At 38.6% G+C, this 23,149-nt stretch overlaps 1 protein-coding gene across 8 annotated transcripts in view; it reads right to left on the bottom strand.

Moving 5' to 3' along the window:
• The window catches only part of RFX3 (regulatory factor X3), a 141,037-nt gene that overhangs the window by 51,828 nt on the left and 66,060 nt on the right, over positions 1-23,149 (bottom strand). For 7 of the 8 annotated variants that reach the window (XR_008463750.1, XR_008463751.1, XM_054185173.1 and 4 more), the window contains exons 2-4: positions 15,530-15,654; positions 14,450-14,560; positions 8,035-8,132 (exon numbers count right to left, since the gene is read on the bottom strand). Coding sequence is in view for 6 of the 8 variants with exons in the window: in XM_054185173.1 (XP_054041148.1) it covers positions 8,035-8,132; positions 14,450-14,560; positions 15,530-15,646 (326 nt within the window). In the remaining 2 variants the exon portion in view is untranslated. The remainder of the gene's footprint in view (positions 1-8,034; positions 8,133-14,449; positions 14,561-15,529; positions 15,655-23,149) is intronic. The other variant, XM_054185177.1, reaches the window with a different exon arrangement.

Genomic DNA, 23,149 nt, shown 5'->3' with positions numbered 1-23,149 from the left:
GAGCATGTGTTCATTGTTGGGATCCCACACTGGAAATTAATGAGACCAGCGTGAGTTAGACTAGGATTGCAAGGTACAGTAGTTCAAGACATCACCTATCATACCTTATTGCTTACATGCATTTTATAACGATTTGCAAAATATAATGCTAGAAATAAAACATATGCAGTTGTGATATAAAGTTGTTAACAAAATTATATTTTTTGGCACTTGAAACCAGAAAATAACTAATTTCTAAATTCAGTAAACCCCAGCATTACCACACAAATTAAGTGCAATGTCTTGCGCTATATTACAGACGCTAATATAATGTTACTGAGCGTAACTTTTAGAGACACTTTCATTTCCTCAAAAGACCCTGACACTTTGAAGAAAGGAGACAAACAGAAACAATGGCACAGAAAGAGTAAGCCTTGTTGTTGTCCTCCTTTAGTTTTCAGTCTGCACACGCACACATGGGAAATCATTTATTCCATTCATAATCATTCCCAGCAGCACCTATTATTTGCTTCTATGTAAATGTCAAGAATCTGATCTATCGACTACTATAAATCACTGTTCCTGCCATCCCATAGAGTCTCAGTAATTTACACAGGCTGACCGTGGCCCCAAATTTTCTTTAAGCAAGTAGCTGATGAGACAGACTTACTTTTCCCACATTTATATTTGCCTAGAAAACGTCACTTACAGACTTATACTGGTTTTATTCATGTCTTAGAAATACCTGCCTTATTGAACAATTATTCCATCACTCTGTGTTTTAGTAAAAAAAAACCCCAAACAGATTTATTTCCTTTTCCAGGAACTAAGAAATGCAAAGTGTCTTTAAATACAAATTCTCAAATCAGGTTAGACGTCCAGACAACTTAACTCAAGTGCAGTTTGTGTTTGTTTTAAATTAGGTTTTAACTTGAAATTATATACCAGTAACTTCTGTGTCTTGCAAAATAAATAATTAACTACTGAATTCTTACCACTAGCACCAACTTGGAAAATTCAAGTCTTGGGCCAAATGCACATAAATCTATTTTTTTTACTTGAAGATGGATACTGTAACTTGAAATATTAGCATCCCTTCACAGTGGCTGTACAAGAATAGTATCTTAATTCAAACAAGAACACCATTCAGTGTCAATTTTGATATTTATCTGTAATTCCAACTCAAACAAGTAACATATAATTATTATCTTCCTCATCAAGTAATAACGTCAGAATTACTCTTGTGGGTTTTGGTATGGATTACCTAAATAGTTTAGCAGGCAGGCACTTTCACTGTCATCTCTATAATGAAAGTTAGCCTTTTATGGTACTTAATTAACTAAGGTATTATTTCCTGGGATATAAATATGAAAAGCACTAGATGAAAATAAATATTTCAAGATACACTATTATTTTATGCAGAGTAGCTAATGCTCATGATAATGCTATGGTATTGCAATATGGTAGAAAGTCAAGAAAGTCAGGAAAGTCTTCCATGCCAGAACAATATCCTCAAACTCCTTTAAGATTGTAGTATAATCCTGAGGTCCTAGAGATGATAGTGAGCTTCACAGAATCTACAGAGAACAGAATTCTTTGCCTAACACTGAGGGAAGGCCTTATCTCAGCCAATGCATTGCTGCAGCCTCTTATCATAAGCAATGGGGAGAAGGGGAAGTGCCACATACACTAATACTGACACAACAGAACATGATAAAGCCGTCACATCATAATGGAGAGGGCTAAATCATCTGTCTTACCCTGTCTCATACAACCTCCTGCCTCCCCACAAAGAAATCTACTCCTGTAATGAGAATATTGATTCAGGGCTTTTTAATAACAGATCAAATCCCAATGAAGCAATAACCTTCTTCCACAAAAGCCTCCTCAAGCCTGAGATGGAAGAACTGATACGACACTAAGTCATCTTTTCCTTTCACCAGTCCCCCTCTATCAAATGAAATTGCTAAAACCAAAAATCAAAACTTGTGCTATTGTTATGGTTTGAGAAACCCATAAAAATTTACTGGCATTTAGGCAATGATTCTACCACCCAATGACCCCTCCCCACCCGGAAAGGGGAATCAGGGGAAAACAAAAAAATATGAGGGTTGAAACATAAACAGATTTAACAGGATAAGACTAAATAATTAACAATAACACTAAAGAACCAGTATTGATCCCAATACTAATACAAAATATACAAGGATTACACTCAGCCAACTCTACCAGCAGGAAGCTGTGCACTCCCAGCAGTGGACAGTAAATGTCGGACGCTGCAAGCACAACGGCTTCAGGAGGAAGAGAAGGGCTCAGGGGTCCAGTGGCAGGTCAAGAAGTTCTCTGAACTGACGCCATCAAGGAAGAGAGAGACTACACAGCAAACCTTCTAATTTATATAGAATGTGATGTTTGTGATATGAAATCATCCTGTTGTCCAGCCTGGGTCAAGAGCCCGGGTCTCGCTCCTCCTCATCCCTGTACCTGGCAAGGCTCAAAAACACTGAGACCTCAAATCCCACATAGCCTAGATGGCTATAAAGTAAACATTTTCACGAGTTCCAACACTAGAGTCTCCTAAAAGTGCAGTTTTTCCAAGCATTAGAAGATAAATTAGTCCTATGTCGCTCAAAACAGGACAACTGTGAAAGGGCAATTAATGCATCTATAACCAGAGAACAAAAATTCAAATAAGCAATTTCCTCTGTAATAGTGAATAGTTGACCTGCTTTATGCATACACATTTTACCTATACAGACAACTTAAAATATATCATCCAGAAAAAGCTTTATAAAATTTACCCAAAATAGAGTTGCATTATTCCATATAAAGAAATCCTTATTTGCCACATTCAGAAATTAAATATGTTACTGACAGGCATTCATTATCAGTAAAAAACAACTGAGATCTTCAAAACTCAGTCCAAGATCTTTTGCCACGTGGAAATAAAGCAATAAAAGCACAACTGCAGGGAAACCCTGTAAACCAGAGAACGAAGTAAATGAAAACAGAGGAGAAATCTTATATTCTCAGGACCTGTAAATTAGACACATAAGGGAACCTTAGTCACAGACGTCTAAAAATTCTGATGAAGTATTGCAGACCTGTAGTCCAAGAAATATGGTATTGCCACTATTAGGAATATGTCACAGAGTTTGTACTAAATCCACAAGACCTCAAGGCTTGGGCTCGTCAGGCTCCCTTTGTCTAGACTTGCCTGTGCTAGCCTAGAGCTTTGTTCTATCTTAGCTGAAACAGTAGTTGTCAAACGATCAGATGAATGTTCCTTAGTCTGTTTCCATTTTAGCTTAGCTTTCTACGATTGTGTGGCATAACAGCTATCGTTAAAATCCTGATGCATTGCTCTAACAGACAGTAATATCAAATAGCTGTTTTGTGTAGAATAAACAATCCCTGACCCTAGATTAAAAATATAGCAAAGAGGATCATGAGCATGGGATGACAGTATTGAAGAAGTACGCAGCAAATGTAAAACACACCGTATGTAGTAAATTCAGATGTAATATGGAAATTGAAACCAATGAAGAACGAATAAGGTGTAGACTGTACTAGAAAGCATACTAAAAATAGCTGCAAGTGGACTCAGTGTGAGTAGAGAGCCCCCCAGCAATCATCATACTTCTCCAGGCATTAACACCTGTGATGGTGGTATCTTGCTGTAACCCTTTGTCAACCATTAATCTTAGCATGCAGAGGGGTAGTTAAAGGGTAAGCATATTGCCACAGAAAAAGGGATGTATACTAGGTAGTACCAGGAAGATATCAACTTTAACTCTATTGATAAGAATTCTTTCATTTGACAGTTAAGATTTCAATTACAGTAATAGTAAATTGTTGGTTTTGCATACAAAGTGTGTTTTGCCCATATAAACCACACAAATTGTAGAACAACAAATTGATGAAGAATGCAGTCTGGACGCAACAATAATAGCAATTCTTGGACAATCCCAGCAATTAAAACCCTCTTTGCCACATTTGAATCATCAGGCTAACAGCTACATTTGATTAATACATTACAATTTATGTAAGAAGAAAGTTCATGTCTAGTACAGGGGACTCACTTGGCTTCTTAATATAGCTACGCCCATAATATTCTTTATCTATTCTAAACTGCCAGGTAAGACTGCACATGCCATCGCAACAACCATGCATTTTTGTTTCAAGATAGAGTGACATGCTTGACAAGCAAAATTGTTATTAACCAGACACAAATGTAGATAACATAATTCAAATGTTCTCATATTACACAATGTATGTGACAAGTTGTAGGTTACACCCCTTGTATTATCATTATGTCTCCAATTATAATAAAACCAAATAACTTTTAAGCGTAGACAAGTCATGATATAAAACGTGTGGGAAGAATTGTGTTCTAAGAATAGAACAATTACACTTGACAAAGACTTGTAAAACCTGACAAACTTCTTACCTTTAGAATCAAAAGAATCAGGTAACTCTTTCCTCATGTATATTCTAACTGCATCCTTTGTTGCTATCATATATGAACTGAAATCAATGCTAGTTTACAAGGGCTTTATTTTGAAATAAATAATAATTCTTTCATCAGACATGCTGTACAATTTATTCCAGAGATGCCTGTATGCTGAATGAATGTCTTCACCCTAACTATGGGTTGCAGACTTGTTATTCTGTTGCCAGAGTAGTACTGTCACTTGATAGATTATGGAAGCATCCTGTATCTGATTTTGAGTTAGAATTAAGATTTTGATTTAGGATTGTCATAAAATAAATCAAACATATAATCATAGGAAAACAACCCAAAAGACAAACCAGTCATCATTCTAATCAATCTCATCATTTACAAACCTAATCCAATTTTCTGAAAGTGAAACACAATTTCTGGAGTGGGAGTAACTGGACAAACTGGCTGTAACACGATTCTGTGAATCTGTCAGGATCCACAAGGCTCATCTTCCACAGATTTCAGTACAAAGAATATAAAAAGATAAACTGCAATCTGAACACTTGCCTAAATATTTTAGCACAAGAGAGGCTGCCCTCTGTGTTTTCTGTCACAGCAGAACTCAACACAGTCTAGGAATATGGTAAGCTTTTTGTTCACTTCCAAAAATTCTAAAACATCACATATCAAGCCCACATTGATATGGCTCTGAACAAGCTAATCCAGTGGTAAAACAAGAAGAGGAGAAACAAATATAATTTGTTTTTAAACCACAGGATTTACGTAATCATAAAAACAGCAAAGAGAAAAACAATTCTTTATCTCCGAAGGCAGCTAGCCGTCAGCAACCTAGAGCCCTGTTCTCCTTCATCTATCAAATAAATGGCATTATAACATGTAATACACGTATTCAATAACATAAATGACATTTTTCCATTCTTAATCTAGAGTATAAAAGTATATGGGAAAATGTGTTTCACAATCTATAGTCTTTAAAAATTTTGAGTAGAAACACAGATTTTTCCCGTTCTCCATGAATAAACCCATAATCTTTAGAAAGGTTCATGTTCCTAAAAGTACTGAACAACACATTGGCTGCTCACAATGTTGTCATTCACAACAACATGGGTAAATTCTTCTTCTATAGGAGGGAAAGACAATCTGGATGAGGCTTACCTGCTAAGGAGAGCTTTCTTACTGTGTTAAGGAAGTCTTTTATATCCCGTTGACTGATTTTGCAGAAAATGACAAAGGGATTCAGATACAGAATAATACAATAAGATCATGAAAACCTGAAGGTTCATACTAAGCAGTCATTAACACTTGGTTCTGTTTTTTCCAAGGACTGTAAGCAGTCATACAGTCACACACACCTCAAACACTGCCAAATGTGCATGTGCCAACAGCTCACCTAAGACAAGTGATAAATGAAAAGAGAAACTTGAATAATAGCCTATTTAAGAATGACCTCTTTTGGAGGCTAACAGTGGCCTATCTATCGTGGTCACAATGAAGTCACGCTGCCGCTGTATGCTGCTGTACAGGACATGCTAGAATTCCGGTATGAACCGGAGTCAAAGACAGCCAAGTGGTATGCTACAATTGGTATCCCTAGCGTGCTCTTCTCAACCCTTCTGGCAGCAGCATGCAAGCCACAGTTTGTTTTCACTTGGAGGGGCATCCAGTACACCTGGAATCAACCGCCCTAGGGGTGGAAACACAGCCTTAATATTTGCCATGCTCCCTTTTTTGCTGTACGTGTTAAAGACCAGTTTTGGCTTTTGCAGTTACAATAATAAAAGTAATGAATATTCTGACCAGGAATAAAGGGGCCCTGCCTGTGGCCGGGCGTAGGAAAGGGACAACCATGTTTACTGGACTGTGTGGGTTTGATGGCCTGGCACATCAGCCCCGTGGAAGGTAGCTCGTGCTGTAGCATTTGGGCTGGTCCGATAGAGGACAAGACGTGAAAAAAAATGCTCTACACCACAGGTGGCAACTAAGCCCCTCACAGCTCACTCCTCCCATGGCGGGATGGGGGGAAGAATCAGAAGTGTAGAAGTGAGAAAACTCGTACATTGAGATAAAGATAGTTTAGTAAGTAAAGCAAAAGCCGCACACACAAGCAAATCAAAACAAGGAATTCATTCACCACTTCCCATTGGCAGGCAGGTGTTCAGCCACCTCCAGGAAAGCAGGGATCTATCACGTGCAATGGTTACTTGGGAAGACAAATGCCGTATCTCCGAACATCTCTCTCTCTTCCTCCTTCTGCAGCTTTCATTGCTGAGCATAACATTAGATGGTCTGGGATATCCCTTTGGTCAGCTGGGGTCAGCAGTCCCAGCTGCGAGCCCTCCTGGCTTCTTGTCCCAGCCTGCTCGCTGGCAGGGCAGTGTGAGGAGCTGAAAAGGCCTTGATGCTATATAAACATTGCTCAGCAAGAACTAAAACATCCCTGTGTTATCAACACTGTTTGCAACACGTGTCCAAAACATATTATCAGACCCGGTACTATGAAGAAAATTAACTCTATCCCAGCCCAAACCAGTACAATAGCGAAATCTAATGCATATATAAGATACATTGTTTAGGCTTTACAAGCAAGAAGAAAACAGACAAGACAGTATGTGAAAAATTAATCAAGCAAAATATGCTAGTAGAGTTGACTAAAGAATGCTGCCAGTGTTATCATCAGAAGTCTCTGAACCAAAAAAATATTGCACTTTTGAATCACTTTTGGATTACCACCACCAAATAAGTACCTGCAGACAACAAAGTAGCTTTCTAAATCATATTTCTTCGTAAAGCCAGTAACACAGCAAAAATGGCAAAAGGCAGGAAAATGAAAAGAAGAGGTAAAGAAGCTCCTTCCCCAAGCAACACGATCCTACTTCAACGTCTGAGACAACTTCAAAGCTGGTGCAGCAATAAATCAGGGATTAGATTAGGTAACCTCCAGAGGTCTCATCAAACCTAGATTATTCTTTCTATGATTCTAAGCTTGTGTATCAGAGAAAGAAACTTAATGATGGAAAAGCATATTGAGGGAAGCAGGAAATGCACAATAATGTGCAGAAAAGAGGCTAAAGCAACAGCAAAAGGAGACAATGCTACTCTTCTTCCTCTGCCTCTCTTCCTTTTTTCCTTTGGAAAAAAAAAAAAACAACTTATCTAATTTTATTAAACACAGCAATGAAATTACATTACTACTTTCTTTACATAATAACTACAGCTGCTGCACCTTTGTATGCATTTGCCAGTAGGATTGCAGCTGGGATGACATAAGGCCCTGCCTTCTGTCCTGAGGATAGAAATTAGACAGGATGTCCTATGGCCGGAACTTACCCATAAAATGAAAGGTACTTTTTCAAACAATACTATGCTGTATACGTAATTTCATGTAAGTCTAACTAAAACAGTCACAAGAATTCTGTTTACAGAAAAATTCTGCCTTAATAAAACCAAACAGTGTGAATTCAGCTTTTCACCCAAAAAACTGTTTTGACAATAAAAGACCTTCTTTCCAACTTAAAATATACTCATTGGTAGTATCTAACTAAAAATGTATATTTAGTAAACATTCAGATTCCAATCATTTGCCAACTTACATAGCTCCGTTAGTGTAGACTGTGTCACTTCCCTCCACATACTGAACCTGGGCTGGGTAGACATGCTGCACCTGTTGCACAGTCTGCACTTGCTGTACCTGAAAATAAGAACACCAGAAATTTGGGATACTGTAAAGAAGGACCGATGCTTGAGTGCACCTAATGGCTTCTAAACAATATGGGACATCTCTGTTCTCATAACTACTATGTATGTACTAGGTTTGTCATTGCAACAGCAAATAAAGTTACTGTTCTTACACAATATTGGTGCTTTACGACTGGTAAATGGAGCCCTGTCATTGAAGATGCACACTCATGGAGCATACATACCTTCAGTGCCAAAGACAGAACTAACTCGAAAGCATAATAAGGATGAAACGAAGGGTAACTATGCTTTGCTGTTGTCAGTATGAATTCCATGTTCTTATCCTAGCTCTTCCAAAATGCACTTCCTTCCCTATTCACACACATTGGATACGGCTTACTCCCTATTAAAAAACACACTATTTTCCTATTAATAAGGGAAGTGTGATTTTCTCCCTGTAACCTGCACACTAATAAAACGTAGCTCTACAATACGTACAAACACAATATTAAAAAATTCCTATCTGTAGAGGAAGGTCACATTCCCATTCTGTACAAAGTATTATATTCTCCCATTATACTTGGATATAAGCTGCTACCATTTCAAAAACAGATTCAGCGCAGTGCAAGACCTTTACGATAGAACTGAGAAGATACTGCAGGGACAAAGTGGTACAGACTTTATCAAAGCTAGTAGTCCTGTTGTTGGACACGAAACTGAAAGATTCCAAAATGTGTTTATTTCATTTGGAACAACAACAAATAATTAATTTACCATAAAACAAAATAGCAAAAAACGTTAAAATTAAAATCTTAATTCATTTCAAATTTTCACCAATTTTTATTTAAATTCTTTATTAACCTCATATGCAGTACTACCAGAAATGTCATGACTGTTTATGCCAATAAAGTGACTTAATTTTTAAATCAGCACTACAGTGCTATTAAAACATTGTATCTACTTTTGTAGATCAAAATGCTTTTCCTTTGAATTTTAAGAATGAAGTTCAACACAAAAGGGCCACTGAATTAGGTTTCTTTTTCCAATACAGTAATAAAAAAGACAGTTTATTAAAAAAAAAAAGTTATTTCGTTTCAGCTTCTCTGAAACTCAGTACTGCTACCGTTAAATCTATTATGGTGCCCAAGGAAGCTTAGTCATTGTATTGCAATGTACATAACAACCTTAAGGTAGAGAAAGTTAGAGGTAAAAATTTTTCCTGTCAAGCAATGACAACTAAAATAAGTAAGTGGCCTTTAGGGTGGCCTTGTATATGAAAATTCTGCCATGCTGAAAATCTTTGTTACATGATATTTCCAATACTAATTTTATTTCCTGTTTTACTTCATTTTGGGAAAAATGTTTTCAGAGAATGAAAACTAGCGCCTCCAGATTGTCTTTTTAATCTTCAACAACAGGACGAAATGAAATGCCTATATCTACTCTCTATGAGCACAAAAATATTTGAAAGTTGCTGGTTATGATACAGACTTTGTGGAAATTTTAAAAAAATAATAAATTTCTTCTGTTTTATTTATAATTTTCCTTGCACACTTTATTAAGCTGTTAAAGGAACTGTATCAGCTATGTTCTTTAGTTTTTAAGGCAGACCAGAAATTGGAGATCGCAGAGAGAATGTTCAACAGAGATCTAAACTGAAATGGCCTCCTTGTATAAAAAAATAAAGAATTAAATTATTTGGGCTGAAAATAGAAAAGCTAATGAAATAGTTATTAAAAACTGACAGTATGCAAGTTCAAAAATTGTATGTCCTGCGGTGGACTGGTAAGCTAGTGATGATAATTCTTATTGTCTGGCTGGAAAACAGAAAATTAACTGACTCGTATAGGAAATAATGAGTTAAGTAGAGTCAGACAGATCTTTCATTCCTCTTGCTTCAGTGATTATAGCCTGAAATAAATAACTGGAATAGGATTAGAAGTAAGCAGCTGAAACGTTCCAGCAGAACAAGAGGTGAATCAAAATCTATTCAATATACACGTGTATATTAATTATAATTAATAGTAAATGTATAGCAATTATACTTACTAGTTGAAGGAGAAAAAAATTATACTCTTAATTACACTACCTCAGAGGAACAAATGAGGGACTAAGTTACATTGTATCTATGAGAGTTTGTCAACAAAAATCAAGTGCATAAGAGCATACTAAATTAAAAAATTACATTGAAGCATAAAACCAAAATTTAAGAGAGAATTTTGATTTCCAATAAGAAGTGCTTATGTTCAAAGCAAAGAGTAGAACAATAGAGCAAAATATATAAGGATTTTTAAACTCCTTTTAAAAAAGAACATATAATTATCCACAGTGCCTATGCAAATTACTTGGATGTGTATCGTTTTCTGTTCTCAGAGATAAAAATAATTTTTGTACCTTCATTAGTTTGGATTACTTTTGGCAAGCAACATATAAATAGCACACGCTGTAATATTCTAAGCACATTCATATTTATATAATGGCTAATGTCAGCTCATGATTATGTTTTTCATATGCTAAACGTGATTTTGCATTAAGAGCAATTTTGATTAGCAGAAGCCTGCATCTCCAGTTAATGATACAATGCTTTGTGAACATGATGGCCATAGTGCATGGTGAATACGAAGAAATGCTTTGCTTAAGTTCTGATGCATGGATATACTTTTATAAAATCGATTATATGACTATATTTAGTTTTATTTCTCCAATGCTTCCACATAAACTACAAAGTGGGGCTAATTTTGAATCCTTAGAAGCTTACTGCACTGTCCTAAAGAATGCCTGTTGAAAAAGGAATGATACATTAATGAAAAATCCCCATATCTGAGGAAACAAAAGACTAAGAAAATTCCTCAGGCTATTAAAATGGAATTCAGTTACACTCCTACCTTTTTGGTCTCACTCTTATTGCTTTTTGCTTACCTGTGGACATGTCTGTTCCCTTACCATACCCCTCTATACCATCTCAACAGTGACAGCTGCTGTGCTGCATGAAACCAGCTGCCACCAGTGCCACTTTTACCAGAGGGGAAGCCCAGGTTTTCATTAACAGTACCTTTTTTTTTTTCCTATTTTTGGAGCATGACAATAGATACGAGCTCCATATTTTACTAGCTATATGCAAACTAGGGATTTGTTTCAGCTGAAAACATCAGAAGTTACTCTTTCGCTGTTTGCTCAAAAGACAGGATGCTTCAGTACAAACACAGCTATAGGTAAAAGGCTCTTAGTCCACCCTTCCACTTATTCAACTTGCTCTTCTTCAGGGCAAAAATGTTTCATTTTGAAAAAGATATCATACATTTTGTAAGCATAAATGAAACACTGATGCCATGAAAACAACTCCAAATTAATGCATGCATGAGATATCATTTAAGTATGGTATATATATAGGAATGGAAACATGGGAAACAACGACTCCACTAGGAAAAAATGAAATACTATACACTGCTTTAAAATTAATAAAAAACAAAGTAATTGAAAATGGCATTATCCACTAAAAATACTAATAAATTACTGTAAACATGATAATATAGAAGTTTCAGCTTATGCCAAATTGTTGCACATACACAGACACTTACAGAATCACAGAATGATTTGGGTTGGAAAGGACCTTAAAGACCACCTAGTTCCAACCCCCTGCCATGGGCAGGGACACCTCCCACTAGACCAGGCTGCTCAAAGCCCCATCCAACCTGGCCTTGAACACTTTCAGGGATGGGGCATCACGAGTAGCTCTCCAAATACTGGTGCATACCCTACCACTGGGCTGCTGGAGAAATGGGGAGATGGTGCAATACCTGTCCCCCTCTCCATAGGAAAGCAGGACACTGAATTTATCACACTCTGAAAGCGCTTCTGGAGAGGATCCTGCCGATGGGAGAGGTGGAGCAATGCTGATGGTGTGGATCTATCTGGCTTGCGTGGCCATGAGATACCTGCCTACCTGCTGTGCACTCACAGCTCTGTGCACACTAGCAGCTGCAAGGATGTGAAGGAAAATCTCCTGGCTGACATGTGTGCATTGAGCGTCTTCAAAGATCAGATGGTCGTGGCTCCACAATGAGGAGAAGCTCAGTTTGGGATGGGGAAGAGCTCAAGCAGCCCCACCATGATAGGCGTATCGAGCTCCTCTGCCTGGCTCTGAGGAAGGCCACACAGTCTTCCTTCCTCGGTGTGATGCCAGCAGTATCTTTGAATTTAACAAAATTCAAGAAGTGCCCTATTGTTTAAGTGAATTATACTCACAAGAAAATATAATCCAAATATGAATATTCACACATATTTTGGATACAGCTGACATTATAAATATGTGTCTTATAAACCAAAAAAAAAAAAAACCAAAAACCAAAAAACACTAAAACTTGTCCTCCAACTTTAATATTGGTAACTTTGAATGTGAAGAAATAATAACCCCTCCCTCTGCCATCAAAACAATGACTTTATGAAATCAGCACTCTTTCTCCTCATTTTCTTTAGGCAAATTGGCCCATTCCTATCATACGTACATAAAGGCAGTATTAACTTCAGGCAAATGCGACCTATGCACAGATAATTCCTCAGGGAAAATCACACCTACAATCTCCTAAACACAGTGATTGTTTCGATGTTTAATATTTCTTTTTACCTCTACAATTGAAATTACCTATCCCACCTGCATTCTTCATCACATTTCCTGCTAGCATACACATTCACATTCTTCACTCTTCTCCTCACCACACATCCACTTCTGTAATCTAGCCTCTCTCTCTATACAGATCTCACACACATACCCTGTTTTAATCACTGTGATACCGTCTGTATTGGATTTCCCAACATTCTTGTTGCATCTGCAATCCCTGCAAAATTTTTAAGAAACTCCTCCTCCTTGGCTGGATTATCCCTTAGCTTTCCTTTCTGAAACATTATACTGATTCCTACAGTCAGTGTTAAGAGTCGGATATAAAAAGATAACGTAATACCCCCACAGGGAAAAATAATCCAAAATAATGATGGAGTATTCAATGAAAGAGAATACTTAGAAGCAGAAGTCCTAAAGGAGATGTATGTAAGGTTGATCAGGGACAGTTTTACATACTTATGTAGTGTAATAAAAAAATTCAGTTTCCTGTTCTCATTAAGGTATAATCAAGCAAGAAAAAAGCAATCCTGTCCTGGGCTTCTGGGTTTTGACACGAGTATTAAATTAATAAAGGGCAACTGGAGTAACTTCAGAAAAGATACAAACAGTTAGTGACACAGATTAACGCATTATTTATGGGGGGAAATAAGAAGCCAATTCTATCGTAGTAGTCCTCAGAAAGGTAGAAATTTTGCATTAAGGAAGTTTATAAACACCAAAGCCCTGTTCATTCTTCATTTGCATGTGACAGAGAGAGAACGGAAATGCATAGAAGATCCTATCCTCACAGTTCAATCAACCCAATGATTGGAACTACAACACTAAAAAGTATTGTATATGCCACTAACAGGCTACCAATCTTCAATTCTTCACACTGATCAGTACTTCACGTGGATAAAATTCAGTATGTAATATTAGACCATCATATATATAATATGCTTAAAACAACAACAAGCACTACCAAATTGCCATCTTCTATCTGAAAAGCTGAAACAGGAATAAGAAAGAACAAATCACATAAACTACATCTATTAAATATCTGTCATCATGAAAGAACACAAAAATCAGACAAATTAGCCAGATCTTTTTCCATAAAGAAAAGTATTCTTGCAGTTCACAAACCTTAAAAAAGTTAACCAGAAAAAATCTCCTACAAAGGTTAGCTAAATTCAGGCATCATGGAGGCTTCAATTAAAACCTGAACATAGTACTCAAAAGTCTCTATCCTAGTAAACACTGAAGCGAAGAAAGAGTGAGCTATTTAACAGTTGAACTCAGGAAAAAGTATTTAAAACAATTATTGATTCACTAGTGGTGAATTCTGAGCAAATACACAAATACAAGCATTTAAATAAATTTTTGTAAGTCCAAATTCAATGCTTTTCTGAATCAATTTTTTTTAAAAACAAGCTTGCATCCTAAAAGATACATGAAGATATAAGTAGCAACTGTAGTAGTGGAACTATGAGGCATTACAAATTCAGTCTTATCAATGCCTATAAATATCTAAAGGGCAGTGTCAAGAGGATGGGGTCAAACTCTTCTCAGTGGTGCCTGGTGACAGGACAAGGGTTAACAGACACAAGCTGGATCACAGGAAATTCCATCTGAACAGGAGGGAAAACTTCTTTACTTTGAAGGTGGCAGAGCACTGGAACAGGCTGCCCAGAGAGGTGGTGGAGTCTCCGTCTCTGGAGACATTCAAAACCCACCTGGATACATTCATGTGCAACCTGCTCTAGGTGACCCTGCTTTGACAGGGGGGTTGGACTAGATGATCTCCGAAGGTCCCTTCCAACCCCTACCATTCTGTGATTCTGAGTCTGTACATGAGGAAAAAATAGTTAATGAAATATATGAGACATGAGACTGTGGAACACAAATATAAAAACATACCACCTGGAATTCTAGAACTAAACTTAACAAATGCTGAATAATTTAAGTTAGGGAAAAGTGCGTCACTGGCACAGAAACAAATTACACTATTCAATAAACTATGTCTGGTTCTCATATTATTGATTCTGAAAGTGTGAAGTCAGTTTTTGATTAAAAACAACATCAGATGGACAGATAATTTATGTGTATTCTAGAAAAGTCTCGCACCACTGTCATGGCTTTCACATTTCAGTCCCTGTTTTCCCCCTCCATACTTTTCCTTTTTTCCCTCCCCATTTTCTTCAGCAACCACTCCTTCCAAAGCTTGTGGGTGCTGCACAGGTGAATGACTGTCTCATGTTAACAGAGGTGTGTGGCTGTGCTGGCTGACACAAAAGTCTTCGTACTTCCTTGGCAAATGCACGTCATAAATTACCTATTGTCATACCACAAATACTTTAATGATAGTGTGCAAAGATCTGTAGGGAGTCAAGTCTAGAGATGCAAAGGACAGTGCTTTTCATTTTTAGATTTGTATTACACTTACTTGGATGTCCAAATGAAAGGAGAAATGATATAGTCAATAATATCATAAATATATTCATTATTTAAAGAAAAAATGTAACATAAATTAAAGAAAATTTCTATGAGCTATTACATGAATTTTTTAATAACCTACAGTTAGAATCATGCATGTATACTACTGCTGCTTGTCAGATGCTCTAATTAAGGAACAGATCCAGAAAACAGCTTGTCTTTTCTCTGGCTATTTTAATTCCAGCAAAATAAAATTGATAAAAGCAGAGCAAAAGAGTTCATTTAGCAGCCTTGTACAAAATCAAGTTCTTCACTACATTTTGAAGAACTATGCTTCCTGAAACTTTTTTTTCATCTTCCCAAAACTAACAGCCACATACCTGTTGCTGAACTGGTACTTGCTGTACGACCTGTGTGGGCACTGCTGCTTGGCCAGCCACAGATGTCTGTAAAGTCACAGTCGAACCTGTATCCGAACCAGTCTCTGATGTCTGCATTGTGATATCTGAATAAAATTAAGATGTAAAATTAAAAGGTTTAAATATTAAATATTAAAAATTTAATTATTAAAATTAAATTAAAAATTATTAAATATTTAAAAATAAAAAAAAAAGTTACACTAATTTGTTGCTTATCTCTAGTTGGATCTTAAAATTAGTTAATACAAATCTTGGTATGAGCCAAAAGCTTCTTCCCCCTACTAGCATATGAGTTAGTAGAAATGGGTTTTTAATCTTACTTATATTGAAAATACCTTTATTTACATGTGCAGAAACATGTATTGCTTCTCTGACTCTTGTCACTTTAGAAATAACTCAGAAAAATTAGTAGCAATCTCTCAGCTTGTAAATAACTGGTTATCATTCAAAGCTGTTTTTTTTCTGGCTTAATGAATTACACTAAAATCTCTATAAATTCAATTTCAAAGTCAAAATTCTAGCAGTCCACAGAATGAAGGGCTGTCGTCTGGAAAGCAAACTCTGAGAAGCATTTAATGAGTCACAGTGAAAAAGCAACTCAAATAACTTTCTTCAGTAGAAAGCATTAAAGCAACTACTGTAGTTAAAATAAGAGAAGAAGAAACTTTTTGACACCAAAAATAAACAGAAATGCATATGCGGTAGAAAAGAGCCTAAGATTGTGGCCCTGACATTTTAAGGAAAAAAATGGAAATTTGGATAGAATACAGAAACGCTTCAAGTATCAAAGAAAATGCCTTACAAAGAAAACTTATCAGAATGAAAACCAAGGATGACTTACACCATCATAGGAAACATGACTGGGAATTACAGGATTCCTCAATTTTGCTCAGCAGAAATGACAATACTATTGATTGGGTGACAAACCAGAATTAATTCATAATCAGGAATTAGATTTTTTTTTAAATTTATTATTTCTTTTAAGCAGTGGATGATTAACTCATGAAAATAACCAGAGGGGCACATTCTTCTTCACCCAGTACCTTCAAAAAAGAAGACTGCATGCTTCTGTTAAGAATTACAGTAAAGAAATACAAATTACTAGTCTGTAAACCAAATATTCTGTGATCTAAAAATTTTACTGCCGTTAATCTCTATTAATCTACATTAGCTACAAAACATTTGGCAAACTGAGGACCAATGTCACTAAAAAGGAGTAACATTATTATGCTTACCAAGAGGTTTGTATGAAAAAAATCTACAAATAATTAGAATGTCCTATCAAGGTGATTTTTTAGTTTAACTGAACAGACCCAGATGGCTAACAGCAAAGGAACTAGACTTTAATCCCCACCCTCAGTTTAAAATGATTTAAAGTTGGGTTTCTGTAGTCCCTCCCTCCAACTACCTCTGACTCACTTTGCATTCAAATGCAGTCAATGAAAAGCAGGAAACAGGTACATAAATATGGGATGGGGAACGGGGGTAGGACCTTGACAACTGGGACCATCATTGGTTAAACTCCATGGGACCATGCCTATGGTATCTGACAGATTTAACTGCTTCTAAAATATTCAGAACGACTGATAAATTGTTGATCAAACATACTTGAGATTCATCAAGAGAGGCTCAGAGTTATCATGTTGTCTGAACACTCTACTTTCCAGCATGCCTGCCCAAAATCAGGATACAAAACCAAAAGAAAAAAGCAATAGAACTTCACAGATGACTATTGAAATGTTTAAAATCCTACCAATGAAAATAGATGTCCACAGGATAAATATGGAGGAGCTGGAAGCCACCGTGCTGCTACAAACCTATGATGTACTCACAATTCCTGAAAGTTGGTGGGATGAATCCCATGACTGGAGCGCTGCTATTGATGGCTACACTATGTTCAGAAGGGACAGGCGAGGAAGAAAGGACAGAAGGCTTGCCCTCAACGTCAACAAATGGATAGAGTGTGAAGACCTGCCTCTGAAGAATAGCCATGAGCAGGCTGAAAGCTTATGGATAACTAGAGACTGAGGCAACAAAGGGAGCCTTGTGGTTGGTGTCTACTACCAGACCAAGGGGAGCCTAACTAACGAAGATGCCTTACTCCAGCTACAGAAAACATCGCGCTCACAGGCTCTTACCATTGTATATTCAGCCACACCAACATCTGCTGGAAAAGTAGCACGTGAGCTGTAGGCAACCCAGGAGACTCGTGGAATGCATCGAGGATAACTTCTTAAGGCAGGTAATAGACAGCGCTACCAGAGGGGATGTGATACTGGACCTGATGGCCACCAATGCAAGCGAGCTAATTGGTGACGCCAAGAGTGGAGGCAGCCCGGACTGCAGTGATCATGTACTGGTGGTGCTCACAGTCCTCAGGTACACGGGTCAGGAGAAGGGTAAAGTCAGGACCCTGAATTTTAGGAAAGCAAACTTCCAGCTCTTCAAGGAATGCTCAACAGGACACCCTGGGAAACTGCCCTCTGGGACAAGGCAGCAGAACAGAGCTGGCAGATCTTTAAGGACACTTTCTGTCGAGTGCAAGAGCTCTCGATCCCCAGGTGTAAGAAATCAGGAGAGGAAGGCAAGAGACCAGCATGGATGAGTTGAGACCTGCTGGTCAAACTAAAGGGCAAGAAGGAAATGCACAGGCAGAGGAAGCAGGGACAGGTATCCTGGAAGAGTATAGGGATGCTGACGGGTTGTGTAGGGATGAGGTCAGGAAGGCCAAGGCACAGCTGGAGCTGAACTTGGCAAGGGACACAAGGAATACTAACAAGGGCTTCTACAGGCGTGTCAGACAGAAAAGGAAGGTCAAAGAAAGACAACTGGCAAACTGGTAACAACGGACAAGGAGAAGTCTGAGGTACTCAATAACCTGTTTGCCTCAGTCTTCACTGGCGAAGCCTCTTCCCACACCTCTCGAGTGGATGGACCACAAGACGGGAACTTAGGAAGCAAAGTCCCTCCCACCGTATGAGAAGGTCAGGTCTGAGACCACTTGAGGAAAAATGAACATACATAAGTCTATGGGACCTGACGAGATGCCTCCCAGGGTTCTGAGGAAATTGGCTGATGTAGTTGCCAAGCCACTCTCCATGATATTTGAAAAGTCATGGCAGTCTGGTGGAGTCCCTGGTGACTGGAAAAAGGGAAACACTGCACCCATTTTAAAAAAGGTTAGAAAGGAGGACCCTGGGAGCTACCGACCTTTCAGCCTCACCTCTGTGCCTGGGAAGATCATGGAACAGATCCTCCTAGAAGCCATGCTAAGGCACGGGGAGGACAGGGAGGACACAGCCAGCATAGCTTCACCAAGGGCAATCACCAAGGGCAATCTTGCCTGACCAACCTCGTGGCCTTCTATGATGGAGTGACTACCACAGCGGACAAGGGAAGAGCTACAGATGTCATCTACCTGGACTTCTGAAAGGCCTTTGACATGGTCCCCCACAACATCCTTCTCTCTAAACTGGAAAGATATGGATTTGATGGGTGGACTGTTCAGTGGATGAGCAGTTGGCTGGATAGTTGCATCCAGAGGGTAGTGGCCAACAGTTCAATGTCTGAATGGAAACCAGTGATTAGTGGTATGGGTTTATATTGGGACCAGTACAGTTTAGTATCTTCATCAATGATAGTGGCAGTGGGATCAAATGCACCCTCAGCAAGTTTATGAACTACACTACGCTGTGGGGTTGACATGCCTGAGGGGCGGGAAGCCATCCAGAAGGACCTGGACAGGCTTACGAAGTGGACCCCTGTGAGTCTCATAAGGTTCAACAAGGCCAAGAAGTGCGTCCTGCATCTGCGTCGGGGCAACCCCAAGTATCAATACAGGCTGGGGGATAAAGAAAAGAAAGGCAGCCCTGTCGAGAAGGACTTTGGGGTACCGGTGGATGAAAAACAGAACATGAGCTAACAATGTGCACTCACAGCCCAGAAGACCAACCATATCCCAGGCTGCATCAAAAAAGACGTGGTCAGCAGGTCGAGAGAGGTGAATCTGCCCCTCTACTCTGTTCTGGTGAGACCCCACCTGGAATGCTGCATCCAACTCTGGAGTCGTCACAAGAGGAAAGACATGGACCTGTTGGAGCAGGTCTAGAGGAGGGCTGCAAGAATGATCAGAGGGATGGAATACCCCATCCCTGGAAACAGTCAAGGTCAGGTCGGACAGGGCTGTCAGCAACTTGATCTAGTTGAAGATGTCCCTGCTCCCTGCAGGGCGGTTGGACTAGATGACCTTTAAAGGTCCCTTCCAACCCAAACTATTCTATGATTCTGTGATTCCATGTTTACTGTAGAACAGTAAATTTCATACCTTTTTTTGCCTACAGAAAATGCTGTACAAAATCCATAATAAAGTTATTTAACTCTAAAATCAGTGCCACAGTTCCAGCAACAGCCCACCCTAGCTGAAAATCAATCATTTTTCCCTTAACCCCAATATTAATGAGAACATTCAACTTCAAGTAATAACATCCAGGAAGAAAATTTTCTATACTTTCCCATATGCAATCACCTTAAAGTTTCTGCAGATAAATTAACAAGACATTGTGCCATGTAAGACATCCTTAAGTGCACTAAACCAAACTGATCCACAATGTAAATGTATAAGCTTAAATAAATCGAGTCAGAGATTTAGAAAACTATTTTTTGCAAACAAAGGAAAAAAGGGAACTTATGCTTTTATATAAAGCCTATGTCTTTATTTGCCTATATTAGCCATATGCCTAAACATATATATGGAAATAATAACCATCGCAGTCATTATTACACCTTTTGAACAGAGGCACAGCACAACGAGATACCAAACACTTTGTGGGGTTTGCAAAACATAACAAATGACATAGACAATGGCAACATTCTTAATAGTATACTAATGAGTTGAGCATTTTAGTTTTATACTGGAACACTGGAATAATTTTCTAAATTTGAGTAATTCATGTTTTACTCAGTCCTTGTGCAGCACGAACAAAGTCACTGCTAACAAAAATGAACCTGAGTTGTAAAAAGATCAATGTTCTTCAAGGAAAAAATGCAATGAAACTGGTTTTTAAGTGAAATTATGAACTTCAAACTACATTTAACATATTTGTAAATGATCTTTCACTTAATGAAGGCAGATATTTTAATAAATAAATATTCTTACTATTTAGAAAGCAAAGCCAACTATTACTTATCAAAGACTAATTTCTTTATATTGGAATTATTTAGAAAACAATCCCTTTTAGTGATTGCTGTTTTCCACAATCATACATAAAAGTAACTGGGCAATGTTTTATGCATAAATATTGAAAAATAAAGAGGAAAAAAGAAGTGTAGTGTAGACACAGTGCTGTTTTGTCAAAACAAAAGTTCTTAATTAAGAATTTTAAATTTTTCAGAAGCATCAGAATAATCCTATGGATATGTCTACTCACTTCGGCATGTACTTCCACATTAACTCATTAATCACCTGTACTTTTTTCTCAGCCCATTACTTTAGACTTGGAAAATTCCTTCAAAATCGAAGTAAAAAAGGAGCCAGCTTGTCTGAGCAAGCCTGCACTCACTCTTATACGTAACTTAGACAAAAACATTGGCAAGTTGGCAGAATAGTGGAAATAAAAAGCTAAACACTGAGTAATTTCCTAAACCACTCTCTGCTATAAAAGCACTTCCGCTCAGCTTCAGAACACAATTAAACAGGTAAGTTTAAGCCACCAATTCCAACAAATGATCATTTAAGATACTGCAGCTCCAATGGGAAGCAAAAGTGAACAGCTGAAAAGAGTTAAAAGGCATTATTCTATAGCAGCCCTTAGCGTTACTTGACTAAGTATTGGTTTTGTGGTTACAGTATACAAACATGTCAATCGCTGCAAGGGAGGAGTAACGCTACTATAGTCAAACACAGTTCTCTGTCTAGTTCTGATAGGACTGGGCAATGACGATGTCCAGAGACATACTGGGACACATGAGAGAGAATCCAGGGCTAGGTGGGAGAGGACGCCCAGAGGGAACTTGAGAGACCCCAGAGGACCCCACGGCCCAGCCTAGGCCTACCCACCATAGATCTGGCACTGCTACACTGACCTACCAAACCTCAGACTATGTTGTCCCATCCACAGGACAGTGAAGCACGTATATTTTTTTATTACAGTGTTCTGGGGACTTAGTCCATTTTATCTCCACGCCGTCAATTTGGTGACAGCCTGAGATTTAAGCATACAGTTTGATGCTACAATTCTCTACCTCAGAACTGTAATATACTTTTGTTAATTATCTGATAGGCTAACTGTTGCTCTACAGACTGACTGATCAGTACGTAAACTAGGATAGCCAAAGCATGGTTGTGGAATATAAACTTTGCCATCATTTTTGCCTAAGCAGAAATAAACCTAATGACTTAATATCAATTTATTCAAAAGTGGTTAGGTTGCTTCCATTATTCTGCTCTAAGTCTCTGTCCTGGTTCCGGTGGGGACAGGGTTAACTTTTCCTGGTATTCCATGCCATGTGAGCCACGCCCACCCTGAGCTGCCGGGGGAGGGGGCAGGAAGTTGCTGCTTAAAAGCGGGCTGGGGCAGCCCGGGTCCGGCCGGCGAGCGGCGAGCGGTGGGGGAGCGGCGGTTCCGGTTCCGTAATCGCGTTTGTATATTCCCCTATCCGTGTTGTTGTTGTTGTTGTTTGCCTGTTCCCTTTGCTGTTCTGTTAAACTGCCTTTGTCTCAACCCAAGAGTCTTGCCTTTTCTTACGATTCTTCCTGTATTTGGAAGGCACGAGCAAGCGACACGTGGTTCTTTGTTGCCGTCTGAGGCTAAACCACGACAGTCCTTTTTTGGCGCCCAACGTGGGGCTCGAAGGGTTGAGATAACGACAGAATCCAACTAGAACGTGGAAAAAACGGTTTTGGTTTTTTTTGTATGCATTTATTTTATTAGGTAAGTAGTCACTGGTCATCATGTTGCTTGGTTTGTTCTCATGGCTGTGTTACATAAATTCCTATATGGCTTATGTACTCCCTGCGATGCTATTTACCATGTCTGGAAAAGGGATGAGGATTATCATTCTGCTGTCCTGTGTGATATCTGTTTATGATATGATAACATCACTGTTCAGGCGGCTATTTTGGGGTGTTTATGTGGTTTTGCTGTCCTGTCCGTACATTGGACACCGTCTCTCAGAATTTGTTAATAATTTCCCCAGCCCTTTTGCCTCCCTTTTCTCCTTCGGGTCAGGTATGACAGCTTTTGAGAATTTTGAATATCCTTGGGATACTCAAACTAGCGTGTTCCTAGTGCTATGTCTCCTGAATACGTTCCAGGTCTTGTTTAGGGTCACACGACTATTTAAGACTACCACCCGGAGATCTGCTCCGAGGCTGGATAGTCAGGGGTGGCATGGCATGTGGGAGAGCATGGGCAGGTACCTAGAGAACTACTCACCTCCAATGGTCTGGGACTTCACCCCTGAACAATTACAGGACCCTGATAAAGTGGTAGAATATTTGAAGGGAAAATCCTGTGGCTATTCTAGAGAGGCACAACTCACCGCGCTGTGCTGGGCCCTGGCCAGTATCTACCAGGCACTGCT

Source organism: Rissa tridactyla, chromosome Z (genome assembly GCF_028500815.1).
Source record: "Rissa tridactyla isolate bRisTri1 chromosome Z, bRisTri1.patW.cur.20221130, whole genome shotgun sequence".
Lineage (NCBI taxonomy): Eukaryota > Metazoa > Chordata > Aves > Charadriiformes > Laridae > Rissa > Rissa tridactyla.
Note: the sequence above shows the minus strand (reverse complement) of the source record. Positions and strands in the feature narration are given on the sequence as shown.